The sequence below is a fragment of the Schistocerca nitens genome, chromosome 2 (assembly GCF_023898315.1).
Source record: "Schistocerca nitens isolate TAMUIC-IGC-003100 chromosome 2, iqSchNite1.1, whole genome shotgun sequence".
Taxonomy (NCBI): Eukaryota; Metazoa; Arthropoda; class Insecta; order Orthoptera; family Acrididae; genus Schistocerca; species Schistocerca nitens.
The window spans coordinates 57079153-57091735 of record NC_064615.1 but is presented as its reverse complement, the minus strand read 5'-3'; the positions used below and the strand labels follow the sequence as shown (position 1 = coordinate 57091735).

The 12583-nt window shown below is 44.0% G+C and overlaps 1 protein-coding gene across 5 annotated transcripts in view; it reads right to left on the bottom strand.

Moving 5' to 3' along the window:
• Nucleotides 1-12583, bottom strand: part of LOC126235713 (coiled-coil domain-containing protein 39) — a 408779-nt gene that overhangs the window by 111091 nt on the left and 285105 nt on the right. For all 5 annotated transcript variants that reach the window (XM_049944479.1, XM_049944477.1, XM_049944478.1 and 2 more), the window contains one exon: nucleotides 4741-4995. In XM_049944479.1, the coding sequence (XP_049800436.1) occupies nucleotides 4741-4995 (255 nt within the window). The remainder of the gene's footprint in view (nucleotides 1-4740; nucleotides 4996-12583) is intronic.

Genomic DNA, 12583 nt, shown 5'->3' with positions numbered 1-12583 from the left:
ATGCTAGATGTAGTCCTGTGGAACGGCTTGCCATGCCATTTCCACCTGGCGCCTCAGTTGGACCAGCGTTCGTGCTGGACGTGCAGACCGCGTGAGACGACGCTTCATCCAGTCCCAAACATGCTCAATGGGGGACAGATCTGGAGATCTTGCTGGCCAGGGTAGTTGACTTACACCTTCTAGAGCACGTTGGGTGGCACGGGATACATGCGGACGTGCATTGTCCTGTTGGAACAGCAAGTTCCCTTGCCGGTCTAGGAATGGTAGAACAATGGGTTCGATGACAGTTTGGATGTACCGTGCACTATTCAGTGTCCCCTCGACGATCACCAGTGGTGTACGGCCAGTGTAGGAGATCGCTCCCCACACCATGATGCCGGGTGTTGGCCCTGTGTGCCTCGGTCGTATGCAGTCCTGATTGTGGCGCTCACCTGCACAGCGCCAAACACGCATACGACCATCATTGGCACCAAGGCAGAAGCGACTCTCATCGCTGAAGACGACACGTCTCCATTCGTCCTTCCATTCACGCCTGTCGCGACACCACTGGAGGCGGGCTGCACGATGTTGGGGCGTGAGCGGAAGACGGCCTAACGGTGTGCGGGACCGTAGCCCAGCTTCATGGAGACGGTTGCGAATGGTCCTCGCCGATACCCCAGGAGCAACAGTGTCCCTAATTTGCTGGGAAGTGGCGGTGCGGTCCCCTACGGCACTGCGTAGGATCCTACGGTCTTGGCGTGCATCCGTGCGTCGCTGCGGTCCGGTCCCAGGTCGATGGGCACGTGCACCTTCCGCCGACCACTGGCGACAACATCGATGTACTGTGGAGACCTCACGCCCCACGTGTTGAGCAATTCGGCGGTACGTCCACCCGGCCTCCCGCATGCCCACTATACGCCCTCGCTCAAAGTCCGTCAACTGCACATACGGTTCACGTCCACGCTGTCGCGGCATGCTACCAGTGTTAAAGACTGCGATGGAGCTTCGTATGCCACGGCAAACTGGCTGACACTGACGGCGGCGGTGCACAAATGCTACGCAGCTAGCGCCATTCGACGGCCAACACCGCGGTTCCTGGTGTGTCCGCTGTGCCGTGCGTGTGATCATTGCTTGTACAGCCCTCTCGCAGTGTCCGGAGCAAGTATGGTGGGTCTGACACACCGGTGTCAATGTGTTCTTTTTTCCATTTCCAGGAGTGTATGTACAGGCAATATACCCTTAGACTTAAAGAAGAGTGTAATAATCCCAAAAATTATTCACACACAAACAGAAAGACTAGCAGAGCTCAACCTCAGAGAAGATTAGTTACAATGTAACAATGACCCATGACTTCTTTAGAATATAGATTGGAAAAAAATCGAACTTTCAGTTATATCATTTGTAGATTTATAGGAAGCATTTCATAATATTGTCTGGAGGACACTCCCTGAAATTATCAAGGTAGGATAAAATTCAACTTGTGTAGTCACCAGATTGCAGCAATAAGAGTCAAAGGAGGTGAAAGGAAGGCAGAAATTGAGAATGGATTGAGAATAGGGTGTTATTTAATCTGTAGCTTGAGCAACTAGTAAAGGAAACCAAGGAAAAATTTGGAAAAGGAATTGAAGTTCATGAAGAAGAAATTAAAACTGAACATTTGCTGATGATACTGTGATTCTATCACAGATGGCAAAAACTTGGAAAGGCAATTGAAGAGAATGGCTACTATCTTCAAAAGAGATTATAAGCTGAACACAAATAAAACAAGGGTAATGTAGTGTTGTCAAACTGAAACAGGTGATGATGCTGAGGGAATTAAATTTGGAAATGAGATAGTGAAAATATGGAGATGAATTGTGTTATTTTTGGAGCTAAATATCTTATGATGGCAGAAGTAAAGAGGAAATAAATATAGACTGCATTAGTGAGAAATTCATTTCTGAAAAACGAGAAATTTATTAACAAGAAATATAAAGTTAAGTGTGAGGAAGTCTTCTGTGGAGGTATTTGTGATGAGTGTACCCTTGCACAAAAGTGGAACAGGGGTGATAATCAATACAGACATGAAGAGAACAGAAGCTCTAAAAATGTGGCACTACATGAGAAGATTGCTGAAGTTTATATGGGTAGATGGGATAATTAATGAAGAGTTACAGAATCGAATCACAAAGAAAAATTTTATAGCCTGATTAAAAGAAAGGATCATTTGACATGACACAGAGTGGGGCATCAAGCAATATAAGTTTGGCAATGAAACGAAGAGTGTGAAGAAGGGGGGTCTGTAGAGAGAAACAAAGACCTGACTGCAGCTGCAGTAAGCAGATTCAAGTGGATGTTGGCTGCAATAATTACGCAGGGATGAAAAGGTTTGCACTGGATAGACTAGTGAGGAGAGCTGTATCAACCAGAACTGGACTGATGACTACAACACCAAGACGTCTTCAAATTGATGCAGAAAACGGCTAAAGTTATGAAATTCAGTTCTTTTTATCTAACCGGTGATTGGTTTAGGGTATCAGAATCCAGTCTCAAATCATTCAGGCAGAAAAAATGGTGTGTTCCATGACAGCACACAAAACATCTTAATATTGTACATACTTGTGTCTAAGTCAAGTTTCTCAGTGCCATTGGGAGGACAAACATACACAGGTTGCACTATGATGTAATACACAATTTCTCCTGTTTAGATGACTTGAGAATGGTTCTAGTACACAAAACCAATCATCAATTAAATAAAAAAAACTGAATTTTGCAACTTCGGCTGTTTTCTACATCAAACTGGTTAACACAAGTTCATCATTAGAATGAAATTATTTTCCTCCATAATATGTTCAAAACTTCAACATGTCTATCAGCTTTCTCTACTACAGCTGACTGGCGGCTTTATTTCTTCAACATTTTCTCATTAATACATGTTCTAGATGCATGAATAAACTATAAAGCACAACATTTTCAAAATGAATTGGAAGTCAGATTTTAAGAAAAGTAACTCGTATTCAGGTGGTTCATTGTGACTCAGATATTTTGCGGCTTCCATATGTCACTTAAGACAAACGTCAGGATGGTTCTTTTAACAGACCTAGAGCAAATTTTGTCCACCATGCAGAAAAGCTGAGACAGTTCTTCATCTTTAAGATGCCTCTGCTAGTGGGATATTAAACTACTGTATCAGGTATGAATGCTAATCTTTTTTCAGTATCACGATGAACACAAAACCTGGATTTTATACAGATCCTGTGAAGTCACAGTTCAACATCAGGTCACACTGAAAGTTGAACATTGGACATCATCTTGAAACAGTTTCTTCAAAACATCTTAGCAGTGTCCAATTCTTGTATGAAAAAAGAACAGATAAAGACCTTAAATGCCTTTATGCAACACAAAAACTTACAAAAATACTTCCACCTGAAATAAAACAAAAATTAGTTAAGTTCAAACCTTTAATAGTGTCATATACATCAACACAACACAAATAGTGAAAAGTCCAAACAATTCAAGTTAGCTATGAATACTTGTGTAAGTTATGAGTGCAACATTTAGGTTGTTTTATCATATCAGTCCTTCCTGTATTCAGTCAGGTTGGCTGCAACCAGATAGGTTGAGCCATATTCACGTTTTGTTTACTTCATCAGTTTCTTAGTCACTGGTGTTCCTCAGCACCTCTCCTCACATATCAGATAACCATCATCTTTCCATAGCTGCATCACCAAATCAAATATGTCCAACATCTTGTGTAACACTAAATCTCCTTCTCCATTTCAGCCACATGTGTGGAACAATTACCCTGTAACCTACATCTTATTCTAAATCACTCTGAATTCAAGAGAAGATTAAAGCCTTAGCTGCTATCATTACTACAGGTTCCCCTCTAGGCAAAACCCAACTGCCTTCTGTCCATCCCACAAGGAACCAGGATGTCTGTCACAGTGTAAATCCCTATATTTTCCTCAAGCCTTTCTATTTATGTTCTTTACTTCTGTATCATCTGCTAATCTTACTCAATTGTTCCTCTTTCTTCTTCTGACCAATCATCTTCTTCTCCATATTGATTCCTCCTGTACTGGTAGATGTTGCTACTCACATTCAACAAGAATATAATAAGGAAGTTGCTGCCTTTTCTTAAATTTCATATATATTCAGTATTACACATAATGTTAGTATTATAATAATAATTATTATCATTATGACCTATACTTTTCATGTGCTATATAAATTGCAATACTGTCTTGTTAAATGATGTCTGGTAAGATGTAAGAAGGGATCTGAAGGCTCTAATCTTATCAGGAGAAATAAATAGATAAATAAATAAATTCTAACCTCATTTCTATCTAAGAGGAACTAATGACCTGGCTGAAGCACCTAAATGTATCACTGCAAGGAGCTTTTGACTTGTTAAAGATACAGTAACTGTAAAATTTCTTCACCAGACAAATAGTGACCAAAAAATAAATAAGAAAAATAGATTGTTCTTTGTTTCTTGAGCTTCTGGTCACAATTCCATGTGAAAGAAGATTATAAAAGTGTTTAATAAGAGAAGAGTTAGGTGATTAAATTAGTTGCCTCACCCTGTATAGCAGTAAAGTTAAATTCATAACTAACAGCAAGGTGACGGCAAGCACTTAAGTTTTCTGTGAATACAATAAGCAGCTGAATTACTGCTTAGTGAAAAAAATTCTGTGTTTAAATGAATGTTCAGTATTGGTAAGTTAATATTCTATTTGTTTCATTTATTTTTCAGAATAGTAAGTTTAAAATTATTACCCTTTGTAATTCAAGCTGTTGTCTTTCAAGTGAGAACACATGGTTGTCTTCATTGGCTAATGCCCTCTCTGCTTGACTGACACGGAACTGCAACATATTTACTTCTAGTTGTCGTTCCTGGGAACGTTCCTTCAATACCATCAGCTGGCGCTGACCACCCTCTGCAAGATGTGCTGCATCCCTTCGCCTTCCCTGTAACCTTTCTAGTTCTGCAGTATGCTTGGTAACCTCAGTTGTCAGTCCGTGAACACTCTTCTGTAAAGTTTTATACAAATTATTAACCAAGGAACAACTGAATATTTGCATGAATAATCAATAGCTGTGATGATATGTGCTAAGGATAATGATAATAATGGGTATTTAAAATTTATCATCATTTATGAAAAATGTAAAATAGTAACATGTAAGACCTTATATTAATTATACATTTCTTGAAGGTTAGTTTAAACTTTTTCTGTCAAGTAACTGGAACAGGTACTTAATACATATAGCAACTGCTACGCAATTGGTCATGTTGCAAACACTGTCAATGATCATAAAATAAAAGTGAAGTGAGAAACGGGTTATTTTCACTCCTTTTAAGTATGTTATGTGGTGAGCCAGCTTTTACTACCACACCCAAGCTCTAAGTTCAGGGCATAGGCTCAGATAATTGTAATTGATCAAACACATGATTACATAATAATAAATTTCTTAGCATCAGTTGGTACATTAAGGACTTAGAGGTAATGACTGAAATGTTCACACGCTGTGGTCGTGTGACTGCGGTAAATAGAATGACCACTGATCTCGAAGGGTGCAAGTTACTCAGTGATTAAGGGAGTAGTAATATCTCACAGCCGCAGAAAGACAAAGGACACAGATCTGGCTGAACACACCAATTACTTCCCGTCTTGCAGGGTGCATTTAATTTGTGGATGCAACAGAATGGAGCGAATGATCGGCGCGTGTTCAGATTTGCGAAACCGTCGGTGGGGAGTGCACATTGTACTCGAGCCATGTGGTAGGCGACTGATGGATTCCATGATTGGTGTGAACGTTCACATGCTACAGAGGTATAGAGCACACTGGCTTTTGCTTTGTGCCTTCTGCAACTGTGGGCACTGCACCCCTATCACAGGTTGGCCTAATGGTAAAATCTGCATTCATGGACAAATACTAGTGTGCTGCCATCCTTGAAACGCTGTGATAAGGCTGCCTCACAGATTCACACTTGGAGAGCAGAGAGCAAAAGCAATAGGTCTGCAGCCCGCAGGTGTTTGGGCCTTGCATGCTTCGTGCTGACATCAGCGCAAGTGTGATGGCGGTATGCCAGTTATTGGTGACTGGATGGCATGGAGGACACTGGTAAACAAACAAAGTCTGGCTAACATGAATAAAAGACATGAATACGTCATTTACATGGATGTGCTGTTCAAAAGACAATGAGTTCCTGACACATCTGATGCGGAAACACAGTGTGGCCCTCGATGCATGACACCTGCATGACACTGGGGGCATGGAGACTATGGAGAGTCTAGGCTTGTGCAAACACAGATTTGTTGGGACTTGAATGGAATTCCGGAAACTGCAATGGACAAGCCTGGAGATGTGCAGGGTGGTGTCTGGAGCTTGTTGGGAATGCAATGCAGAGACTCATGTGGGAGTCAATGTAGGAGGAGGAGATTAGTGTTTAACGTCCCGTCGACAACGAGGTCATTAGAGACGGAGCGCAAGCTCGGGTGAGGGAAGGATGGGGAAGGAAATCAGCCGTGCCCTTTCAAAGGAACCATCCCAGCATTTGCCTGAAGCGATTTAGGGAAATCACGGAAAACCTAAATCAGGATGGCTGGAGACGGGATTGAACCGTCGTCCTCCCGAATGCGAGTCCAGTGTGCTAACCACTGCGCCACCTCACTCGGTGGAGTCAATGCAGCCTCAATGCCTGATGCAGTCACATTCAGGGACACATGACAGCACATCCAGGAGCTGCAACAGACAAACAGCTAGTGATATGGGAAGTGAAGTCCTGAGCTCAACTGGAGAAGAGATCACAGCTGATAAGGCGGCCCGATGGAGACAGTGCCTAAATGGCAGGCAGCAGGCGGGTTGCGTGCTAGCTACATCATGCAGTATGATGTCATTATAATGCAGCACGGGTGTTTGAAACACCCACGGCAGCCATCTTGCATGAACTAGTCCGCTGGCTGCTGTGGTAGGGGCAGTGAGCGCACCTGTGAGGGTCATGGTCCAAGCGTCTGTCTGGGTGGGGTGGGGTAGCTTGAGGTGTACATGGCTTCTAGTTGGAAGTTGGCAGAGTCGGTGAGTCACCGGTAGCTATGTGACTGGGCTCTGCCTGACCAGTTGTCAGGTCCTCCACTTGGTAAAAGAAATGAATGTCAGCTAGAACAGTCAGAACATAAGCTGGCTTGAGTTTGTCATGGCAACTTTAGAAGGCTTGCCATAGAATTTGATCTGCAGAGTCTTCTCATAGTGGATGACCACACGGTGCGGTCCTGAGAAGCACAAGCTAAATGGTGGCTATACTGTGCATATGCACTGTAAATCAACATGAACAGATACTCTGCCAGAGCTATGCCACATCATCGACTGTGGTCGGGGACCAGCCATCTGACCATGCACGCATTCTACCAGTGGTGGGGATGAGGCATCATGTGACAGTGGTACCTCCTACAAGAATTCACCAGGGATGGTGAGCGATTGACCACAGATGAGTCTGCAGGTGTAACGGCAATCTCATCCTTCAGTGTTACTCGGAGGCTGATGAGTATGATTGGAAGTGCCTCTGTCCAGGTGACATCACGACACCTCAGGAACACTTTCAGTGTTCGATGAAGCCATTCAACCAACCCATTAGACATTGGGCGATAGCCACACAACACACAATCAGGTGGCACACGTAAACAGTGCGCTTTTGAACTGGCGGCTGCAATCTGTTGTTATTACATGACTGGGGCAGCTGAAGTGAGCCATCTTGGTGTCAACAAAGGCAGTAGTGATGGTCTTGGCTGTGATATCTGGTATTGGTGTTGCCTCTGGCCAGTGCATGAAATAGTCGGCCATTGTCAGTAGTCATCTCATGCTTTGGAAAAGAGCATGCTGACACTGCGTGGAAAAGTGCGAAGCAGTGCATCACAGAAAGGAAGGCGCCAATGGGTGTGAAACAGTGCATCACAGAAAGGAAGGAGCCGATGGGAGCATGGGTATGACTTCTGACTTCAGCATGCCGGCATGCAGCGCAGGTGCATGCACATCGCCAGCAGTCTTTCTGGAGTCCCACCCAGACAAAACACGTGGCAATGAGCGTAACTGTGGATGTGAAAGCCCATGGAAGCAGTTGAATTCACTGAGGTGGAACTTCTTGGGAGCAATGGGCTATGAGTGTCTGTAGAAAAGTCACACCAAATCTTGCAGGATGAACTGGGAATGGGTAATAGCTCCAGTCATAGACCACTGGAAGTGTCGTGGCGGGAGCTATCCAATTGTTCACCATACTCCTGTTCTTGTGCAATGTTCTCAAAATTCACAGGAGAGCAGACAACAACACAATTGTGGGACAAGCAGTCGGCGATGATGTTGTCCATCCCGGAAATGAGGTGAATGTCCATGATGAACTGCGACACACTCCAGCTGTTGTTATTGGAGCGGCGAACAACTGATGTTGCTGTTCCAAAATACATGTGTTATCAGCTTGTGGTCATTGAAAATAATGAAAGAGCGGCTTCTACTGAACAACAGAAGTACTTCACTGCCTGGTACATCTAAGAAACTCACAGATGTACATGCTCCATGAGGGCTGTGAAACTGATAACTCGTGGGAAAAGAAACTGAGCAGCTGCTAGCTGTTGTCAACACAATGTTAAGAGTGCAGCTCCCATAGCAATCTGACTGGTTTCTACAACTGCAGCTAATGTTCATTGGTTGGGCGAGCAGCATCACTTTGGCGAGACTCCTTTTGGACTTGGCAAGGCTTTGTTCCATTGCGTATGTCCACGTAATGGGGTCTTTCCTTTTGGCTGTGGGGACGTGTTATGCTGCAGTCAGGGGTTCATACCGAGTTATCACTGGAGGCCTTTGTGGGTCTGTGGGCATGGCATGTTCAAGATTGTCTTACATTGTCCGGTAGAGGCTTGGACCCGCTAGGTGTGATAAGATGCCGTAGAAATTCAATCTCCATTACCCTGAATACGCTCTTCAGTGGGTTTATAATGATGCCAGCATTGCTGCACAAACCACTGCCAAGTCTCGGCGGCATTCCAAAGGCCGTAAGTCGTGTACCTACCCCTGAAGAGCCTAAAGGGGGGTGACAATTGCTGTGTTATATATACGTCTTCCAGCATGAGTTTTGTACACCTTTGCACAAGCTATCTTACTGAATATAGTCGAGCCTCCAAGGCGTAGTTAAAATCCAGCAGGTGGAGCACCAGGTGACTGCCTAGCACTGTACTCAAATTCAGTGCATGGTAGTCCACACATGGGTGCCATGAATTATCCTTTTTCAGTACTACATATAAGGCGGAGGACCATGGACTGCTTGATGGTTACCTTTGCTATCACAAGCCTATTGGGTGTGAGGTGACATATGCAGCACAAGGTGGAAGGGCCAGGCATGTTATAATGTGGAAGAGCATTCATGTTCCCTCAGTGCCCCAGATGGGCGAGTAGGCTTGAGGAATTTCTCCAGGATGTCTGTGTACAGTCCGGAGCATGCCATGGGTTTATGCTGAAGAGCCTGCAGTCACTGTCACACTGTCTTTAAGCTCATTGCAGAATTGATCAGTTGGATATTGGCAATGTCAGCAGGTAGCTCATAATGGTCAAGGAAATCTGTACCCAGGATTGGCTTGTTGATGTTGGACACAGTGAACCCCAGGCAATTGTGTGGCACAGCCCGAGGTCTACATTCCAGTGATGAGTACTGTATGTTTATGTGGCAAACTGTTTGCTGCCATAAGACACAGAGATTCAGCTTTTCTATGGTCTCTTAACATTGTCTGAGACAAAATGGGCAAATCCAAACCAGTGTCGACGAGATAACCCACGCCCCCACCCCATTCCACTACAAACAGACAGTTTGATACTGCACTGCAGCCAGATGCATCTAGGCCTGGTCGCAGCTGGCATTTGGGTGTAAGCGTGGTGAACAACACTCGGTTGCTTCATTGCCAAAACGATCATGGTACCAAAATTAACCACTCAGAGGATGTTCAGCTGTCGGCAGGGTACCATTAAAACAGCTGTTGCTGCACTGCTGATTGCGCGAGCTGTGTCACATGTAGTCAGATCTGTTGCAGGTGCAATGCCTGCTGCCCTCTGGACATGAGTGTGCCAACTGTGTCTAAGGCAGTGGATATGGGAGGTGTGTGCCACCCCGGAGGTTGGGGTACAGTGTCATATTCTACTATGGCCATCATAATCAGATGCTGTTGCCATCGCATCACGCACGTGATCAGACAAGTTTGTAATAGCATCCAACTGCATACCTGTCTGTGCAGCTATTACTGATTGCACCTACGTGTGGAGACTGTGCACACAGATAGTGCACAAGAGCCAGTCCAGAACCATATCAGATTGCACGAGGCCCCACAGTTGGCACAGGAAATAAGAAGGTCTTCGATTGTCGCATTCCTCTTGGCGCTGCAATTGGTGCACCCGTTGTTCATCAGAAGACAAAATCCATCAGATTAACTGCTCCTTCAGACGTTTACACAAGGAATGCATCAGTGGGGCCATGATTGTTCCACACTTTGGCCATGTAGTTTTGATCGAGCTGGGTCACTACATGCCCAAATTTGGTGAGCTTGCAAGTAACATCTTTGCTACATCTTGCAACTTGGCTAAACCACATTAAAGGATTGTGGGGCCAAACGACAGGCAGCCTAACCAACATGTGTCCTGTGCTAGCCATCTTTCCACTGACGGTGGCGTTGGTGTGGCGCTGTTTCGCGCATGGAAATTTTCGTGAGCCAGCTCCAGGTGGTCTGGGTCCGTTCATGAGGGTCATGTCTGTAGCTCATTCTCTAGGAGCTGTTTGCATGCCAACAGTTCTTCTAATGCCTTTTGGAGTTCCTCCGTAGTTGTCATAATGCAATAGCTAAGTTCTCACACACTGAGGGTAATGCAACACACGTGAAGAAACACACATATACAAAAAGAATAAACATTCAATGTTCAAACCACGTGCATGTGGTTACAGGTCACCATAGAAACATTTGTGTGGGAGTCTGCTCGTGGTTCTGCGTCTTTTCTGCCAATGAAGTCTGTCACCAAGTGCTTGCCTATGGATCACGTTGGGGTCACCTGTCAAGTTGGAAATGGGTTATTTTCACCAGTATCAAGTCTGTTGTACTGTGACTCAGGTTTTACTGCCATTCCTATGCACTAAGTTCAGCTCATGGGCTCAGGTGATGGTAATTCATCAAATACATGATTACATAATAATACATTTGTTGGCATTGGCTGGTACATGAAAAACTTAGAGGTATAATCTGAAATCTTCACTTGCCGCGGTTGAGTGAATGTGATAAATAGTTTGTTCACTGACCCCAGAGGGTGCGACACACCTCATTGATCAAATGCATAGTATGATATCTTGGCTAAGGAGAGCCGAATACACAAATTACCTCTCGTCTCGCTGGCTGTCGTAAATTTGTGGACACAAGGGGACAGAGTGAACGATCAATGTCTGCTGAAACTCGTGGACAGGTCGGTGGGGACTGCACTTTGTACTCAACCCACAAGGTATCCACTCACAGAATCTGTGATCAGCATCAACATCCACGTGGCACGAAGGTCTAGCTTGCAGTGGCTTTCACTTTGTCTCTTTTGGATCCATGCGTGCTGCACCATTGCCACAAGTTGGCCCAACGGTAAAATCTGTGCTTGCAGCGAATACTGGTGCACTGCCATCCATGGGATTCTACGGTACGATTGCCCCCAAATCTATATCTCTGCCTAACTTCAGGCAGGAATCAATGGCATGACAGGAGAAATTACAACTAGCTGGTTAGAAACAGTATGGAGCAGTATTAGCAATCTGCTCTCTAGGACAAGGGACCACAGCAGCAACTTTTTGACACAAAATGTTACATGTCTACCAAGAATGTGACTTATTTCTAAAGTTCCTATGATTTCTTCATTTATTTCACCTATTTGTTTCTGAACATTGAAATCATACTTTGAGGAGATTATTGGAGCTTTTTGTACGCATTTCACATATCAGCTTTTCCTCAATTCTCACAATTAATGTCACTGGTCTAGTTTCCTTGGTACATTCCAATTTGACATCTCTTTTGCATTTTTGTTTTTTCCTGTACAGTACTACAGCCAGCTCTTCATTCAGTTGACATTCTTGTTCTTGTCCTGCCCTTTGATGTTTCCCATTTGTAAGTTTTTTTAATCAGCCATAGAATGAATGCCTTCTTTTTCAAGTTAGTTTTGGTGTTTCATTGTGTGGGGCGGCGGGTGGAATAATAGAATAAATGTTTTGTATTTATGCTGTTTGCCGTTCTCAACACTGGCTCTCTAACTACAATATTGGCAACCAGAAAGTGATTAGCAAAACGTGAAGCCTGTAATTAGAATTCCTAGTGCCCACTTCATCTGAGAAATACATTTATAGCTACAGCTTATAGCTCTGAGGAATTAGGAGATCGTCTGGGATTCATAATCAAAACCCATTCTCTCTAAAATGTTCACTATATTCTGAAAGTCACAGACCAAAAAGAATCCACACAATCCAACTACCAGAGCAGTTCAGAGTCTAATGCGCTGATGCCACTATAACTGTTCAAATTAAATGTTTAAGTGAATGCTCGCCATAATTTGATGATAATGCTCATCA